Below are 6,419 nucleotides of genomic sequence, written 5' to 3'. Positions count from 1 at the left end.
CTCAGCTACGTCGTGTGTTGCGAACCCCGATCAGCTTCACGTCGTCGAGGACAGGCCCGCAGAGTGAGGCCATGTCATCGCTCCTTGTGTTATAATAGCTGCTCAGGAACATCACCCTTGTCCGTGTCGATACTGCCGTGAAACGCAGAAGCGCACGCTTCGACCCACCTTTCCCCTGCGATTCGTACGGCACCTTGAGGCTGGCTCTCCCTGCGTAGGCCTCCACCATCATGGATCCACTGCAGGAGTTGCCGGCGTCTCCCACGGCGAACGTCAATGCGTAGTCCTTGCCTGGGAAGGTTCGAGCCACCTGTGACATGGCACTTTCCTTGCCGGCCACAAGCTCCACCGCACGCTTCCCCTGCGGAATGGTGAAGTGTTCAGAATCTAAGTATTTCACAGCCTTGAGCGATTCCACCATCCACCCTGGCAGTGGAGAATGATCGTCTTCGATGTTGGGCGGGATCAGAACTCCCCAGGTTGTGTTTGGTATCAGGTAAGGCCCTTCCTCAAAACCCCCGTTCTTCAACACGTTCTCTGCATTATTTAATTGAGAATTCAAACAAGCCCTTAGTTTATTGAGAAATGAGAAATTAGGAATGGAAAAACTCACTGTTGGTGGGCCTAGGTGGAAACAAGGTCCGCATGGCAACTGAATCAATGAGAGGTCCACAAGCTGCAGTATCGTCCACTCCTGGGTTGTGGATCAGAATCTCAACCTCTGAGTCGTCGTCGGCGAGGAACGCCCATGCATAGGAGTCCCAACCGCTACTGCTGTACAGAGTCTGAATGGGTAGCACGCCCCAATCCGGTGATGCCGAGATGTTGAGCTTCTCCTCCTGACCGCATGTGCGAGATGCAGTGAACGTGATTGCGTAGTACATCCCCTTGGTCACGTTAACTTTCTGCTTAATGGATGCGTCGTTACCTAGCCTCACCGCATGGCCTTCGTCCGGTACGACCAGAACCATATCTCCCTGTTTCTGGCCCGACTTGACGTACTCCACGTAGCCCGATAGCTCCCAGTTCGGTATCCCGTGTATGTCCGTCACCACCGAACCTTTCATCTGCGAAGACTTGGGCCCTTGTTCGAACTTGCCATTGGGCAATAATCCTGCAAAACCAGGGGGATTCTAACTTCAAATTCAATGCGGAGATAACGCAATTCAAATAGTCTACGGCGCAGACTGGACCGTGCGCAATGACCATCTTACCCCGTTCGTGTAAGGCATTTGGACAAAGATAAGATAGTCTTTGCATACGGCTCAGTCTGCACCGGCAGCGTGCCATAGAGATCTGGATCATAACGAGAAACAGCTGGTGGCATTAATGACAATTCATTCACACAGCCAGGTTGAGTATTAATTTTAAACTCAGATTCTGTGCCAGCAAGGTCCACATGGTCTTCCTACGTGGTCCACATGGGGACTGATACTTGATCAACAAAAGAGACGAGATTTCCTCTTTTATTAGATGAGTTCTATTTAATGCTACCCAACAACCAAACACATGGAAGTAAATGAGATTTGGATATATGAGACGTAATATTTGATCTCTCTGGGATAGAGAACGTTTTTAACCGGTCTTTGGGCGCGGTTTGTATCTGCGCCCAGTGCAGCCTTGGTCCTTTTCATTTTTTCAGGGTTGCACCAGTCACTATGTGAGCGAATGTGCCTGGGTGCAGGTACAGGCCGCGCACAGTGACCATTTGCCCTCTTATGGTGGCCGGGGATTCCATGGATAAATGAGGGGATCAAACTCATTCTAAACTCTTCAAATTTTTCGGTAAGAAGATTGCAGAAAAATTTGCATGTTTATTATGCAAACAAGCAGGCAACCCTTGAATCTTCGTGGGAGGGTAATACTAGATTCCACTCTGACGGTGGAAATTTCAATCCTTGAGAAGAATCCTGAATCTAGACTTTCAGATGGTAAAGAAGGTAAAAAATGTCTAATATATATATTGGACGGTTAAAATATGTATTTAGTTCTTGGCACCGCTGTTCATCTACCAACAATGGAGTGGACGTAAAGAAAATGGAGAATAAAAAATGGGAGGCAAAATTAGCAGGGAAAAAGAAAATGCCCATCCCAATTCCAACTATCTAAACGAAGCTGGCCAATGAGAATGAAGGGCTTACCGTCGGTGAAAGCTAAAGAGACGTGGCAGGTGGCGCACAGTAGCAGCGACAAGAGAGTGAGGGCGAGCATTTTCGAGTGCGAGAGGAGAAGACCGCGGAATATGATCAATATATGATGCTTTGAAACAGGGACGGGGTGTGCATAAGATTTTATACATGACAGCCTCCAAGATATTCCCCGAAGTTCCCAAAATTTACATGAATGCCTTAATTTTCGGCGTAGCGATCATGTTGGTCTATATTCTACAATGCATTTGTTAATATTAAATTCTCGGACACACTAGGACTCGTGGGAAAGTTAAATACAATCCTGTACAATAAATGCGCCAAACAGGGTTATCTTCTGGTGGAGGTTAAAGACAAGAGCTGCCCAACGCACATGGTTTTCTCGTAGCAAATCTATATCCATGACACCTCTCACTAGGTTTTCTGTACCCCCACACAGATCCAGATTTCCATAATGATATTATTACACTTTTTCTTTATGATTATCACTAATATTTTTTAATCGAAATTTAACTCTAATTTATTAGGGAGAAACAACGCTACTCCGTCGTGTTGACATGCCGCCCCCGCACCGTGACACAGGTGTGTGCCAAATAACCGTTCAACCCCTGATCATTGTCAGGGTTCTAGGGGTGCGACGATCATATTGCATGTGTGCTATATGATTGAGTGGCGTTCTCTTTCCCAATTTATTATTAAGAATACAATTTCTTTTCAATAATTAAGAATCCCTATTATTGAGTGATTAGCAATGAGAGTTCAAACAAAGGTCAATTAGTAACATGGCAAAGTTTTTTTTATCGTCAGTACTATATTTTTTTATTGTATTCCTTTGCATCTAAACAAGCCTTGCACCGTTCAATTGATCTATCAGATCGGGTCTTGATTTATTTACATCTACTTATATCCTTGTAGTTTTGTCAAAGGTTTGATCAACTAAATCTCAAGTACGAGTCTTATGAAGGGCATCAAGCTCATTTGCCATTGCTTTCTACCAGTAAAGATTTATAAAAACAGATTTATAAAAGCCTCACAGAAGAAGATAAGTTCATATAAAGAAACAAGAGTAGATACATAACAATAAAAATCACGAAGATGGATGAATTGTTCTTTTACCTAATCAAGATATCATGAGAAGGTTGGCAGAGGAATCCATAGATAGGTCAGGATCATGAGGTAGGAGACAAGTAGTCAACGGGTCTACTTCTGGTGAGAGTGTAGGTGGGATGGCACCGGAGGAGTCAGGGTAGTAGGAATGTCAGGGTGATGTGTTTGCGGAGGAGGAGAGTTAGTGGGTAGGGTAGAAGGAGGAAAAAGATCTAGTACAGGGTTAGGAAGGAAGGCAGAAGGTGAGGAAACTTCAGGAGAACTCTAAGAGACATCATCCATACTAAATATATATATATATATATATATATATATATATATATACAAAAATATAACTATTCAAAGTAAACAAAATTATCCTTAATTACATTCCCCAAAATTGAAAGAATAACGTAAATTTTCGAATGTTCAAATGGGCCTCAATGCCCCAAAGTCCTATTTTGCCCCATAGGCACAACCATCACAAATGCAATCCGATCTGTGGTCCTCCTTAGGAGCATCCCAAACATCAAGTCCATCTGCAAACGGGTAGGAGGATCAACCTTTGCCGCCACGCATCTCTTGCATCCACATCTATAAAGAAGGACTATCGAGGGATGAGCTTCACTAAGCTCAGTGACCAATTAGATCATGCTAGCAAACACAAATATCCATGAATGCGCGAATCATATGATGCATGAATGCCTTAGTTGATTTTCCACCTAGCATCACAACTAAGTTCGGGTCTAGTACTACTACAACACCCTAGGTAGCATCACTGGTCCCGAAAACGGCAGAGCCCAATGATGTCAAACCCGAGTTGTACTGGAAGCCTATGATACCAGACTCCTAACTGAGATTGTTCGCAAAGCCCCTTGACAAACCCTGTCCTGGCGTTCAGTCCGAAAATATGGTCAGCACCTAAACTTCTCGGCAGGATGTATGCATGGGTTTGCCTGACACTTAAACCCCTATCAGTAAAGGTCGTAGCACTAGGTACATCAAAATCCTAACTAGCATACAACCATTTGCATGAAAGGGGTATGCATATGCGTAGGCCAGAGGCCTAATCCATAATGCCGAAATAACGGGCGGTCCAACTATCCTCTCACCCCCTCTAGCATACACATACACATACAAGAGTACGGCGAATGTGATACCGAAGTAACGGTCAGCCGGTCACAAACCCGTTTTCATCCTAATGGAGCATTATTTCTAATGCAAATTACCTCTACATGAGCAACAAGTAAATATCACATGGTGATCCCAAGTTCGGTACCCACTCATGGTACTTGGATCCCATCCATCCACATTCATCTCATAACCATCACATGTCCATCACATAGTCATCATCCATATCCATAACTCATTTCATTTCCATTATTCACAATCACATTCCATCCATAGTAGTTCAAATGTAAACATCAAATCTTAATCATCTAACATTCAACATGATACGCATCCTAGAATTTGTAACCCTAATCTAGCATTTAATATGGAATTAATTCTAATTCAACATCCATAGTGAGTAAGAATGTCAACATATTAAACATAGCATATGCATGAATGACATTCATAAGGCATATAAGAAACACTCCATAATTAAGTTCGAGTATCTAATCCACTCCATAAAAATCGTTGTACTAAAAGTCCTTAGGTCTCCGTGCATGCACACTCGCACAACAGGGCATATATGAGAAACACTCCATAATTAAGTTCGAGTATGTAATCCACTCACAAAAATCATCATACTAAAAATCCTTAGGTCTCCATGTGCATGCACGCTTGCTTGCACAATAGGTGGAAGTTTCCCTAGAAAGTTCAATCATAGGTGTACATTAGCTGGGAAGGGGTCCGAGGTTAAAATCCTAAGTCAAACCTAAAGATAGTAGGAAATTGGTCCTTGTGGTCTGTCCCTGCGGTTTGTGCAGGCAGGAGCCTTTTTCTTGAAAGATTCCATTCGTGTGGTCGATGGACCATCATCTGCAACCATTGACCACACAAGCCATTTTCGCTGTATTCTAGCAATGGCTTAGGCTATGGGTGGTCTATGAGCATATGTCCTTCAGGGGGTCAATTGGGGACATCATCTAGCATCTTAGGGCTACAATTGGTCATTGGTTCAAGTTCCAATTAGGGCTCTATACCTGAATTGGATTCTAACCCAAGAAATCCCCCATTCTACGTGTATCAATGGTGGTTTGGTCTTTATGCTGGGAATTGATCAATTAGAGATTACAATGGCCATCTCCAGCATCCAATTGAGCAATCCAATCAATATAATTTAAAAGACCTATGGTCTGAGCCAAGATTAATCAATTACCACCTAAACCTAAGAGGAAACAATGGAAATAAAGAGGGAAAGGACTGCTCACAATGGGGAATCGATGAAAGCGGCAAAGGGAGGTGTTGAAGAACTAAGATTGGCTCAATCTTCTTCCTCTCCATAAGCTCCTTGATTGAGCGGCTTAGAAGTGTTGGAAAGAAGGTGGACCTCAAGAATTGTTCAACAATGGAATTGGGATAACAAAATGGTCATCCTTTTCCTTACTTCTTCTTCTTTCTCTGTCTTCTTCCTCCTTCTCTTGCTCTCCACATTTTCTTCCCCTCTCTCAGGCTAAAATGTGAGTAAAATGAGTTGGGGACTGTAGGCACCTCATTTTGTCTTTTTCCCCCCGAAGGTTTTTCGTAATGATGATGAGTACCCTCCAAGGCCTAGAGCTGCTGTATCTATGGATGTAGCGTCAGTGTGCACTACTCGGATCCGTATACCGATCGTCAATTCCCCTTGTTGGATCTTAAACCAGAGCCTCTAAGCCCTCCAAGAACCCCTGAAAAGACTAGCCCTGACCTAAACCCCTTGGAACCAGCCTGACCCAGCACAAAACCTGGCCCAAACAGCCCCTTTCATCCCTGTTGACATTGAAACACAGATCAATACTTAGAGGCCCCAAGTCGACACCGAGCCCACCTTTCATTGACATTGAGCCATCCCATTTGACTGTCCAGTAGTGCATTCCTACTGTCTAACCTGCTTCGACATTCAAAATTCTTATTTTGACATTCAAACACCAACCCTCAATATCGAGTTCTATTCATCGACAACCACTCGATGTCGACCTTACCCTACTTCGATGTCGACTGTCGAATCTCTACAAATCTGAGAAGCCCAAACTTGCCATATTT

General features: G+C 43.7%; 1 protein-coding gene across 1 annotated transcript; it reads right to left on the bottom strand.

Moving 5' to 3' along the window:
* On the bottom strand, positions 1-2,228 carry LOC122671937. The gene is made up of 3 exons (XM_043869426.1): positions 2,142-2,228; positions 614-1,114; positions 1-537 (listed from the first exon to the last, which is right to left on the bottom strand). The coding sequence occupies exons 1-3, from the start codon at positions 2,209-2,211 to the stop codon at positions 2-4; spliced, it is 1,107 nt and encodes a 368-aa protein (XP_043725361.1). The 5' UTR covers positions 2,212-2,228; the 3' UTR covers position 1.
* Positions 2,229-6,419: the final 4,191 nt, after the last annotated feature.

Source organism: Telopea speciosissima, chromosome 8 (genome assembly GCF_018873765.1).
Source record: "Telopea speciosissima isolate NSW1024214 ecotype Mountain lineage chromosome 8, Tspe_v1, whole genome shotgun sequence".
NCBI classification, from domain to species: Eukaryota; Viridiplantae; Streptophyta; class Magnoliopsida; order Proteales; family Proteaceae; genus Telopea; species Telopea speciosissima.
The sequence above is the reverse complement of the archived record's forward strand: the minus strand, read 5'-3'. Positions and strand labels throughout refer to the sequence as shown.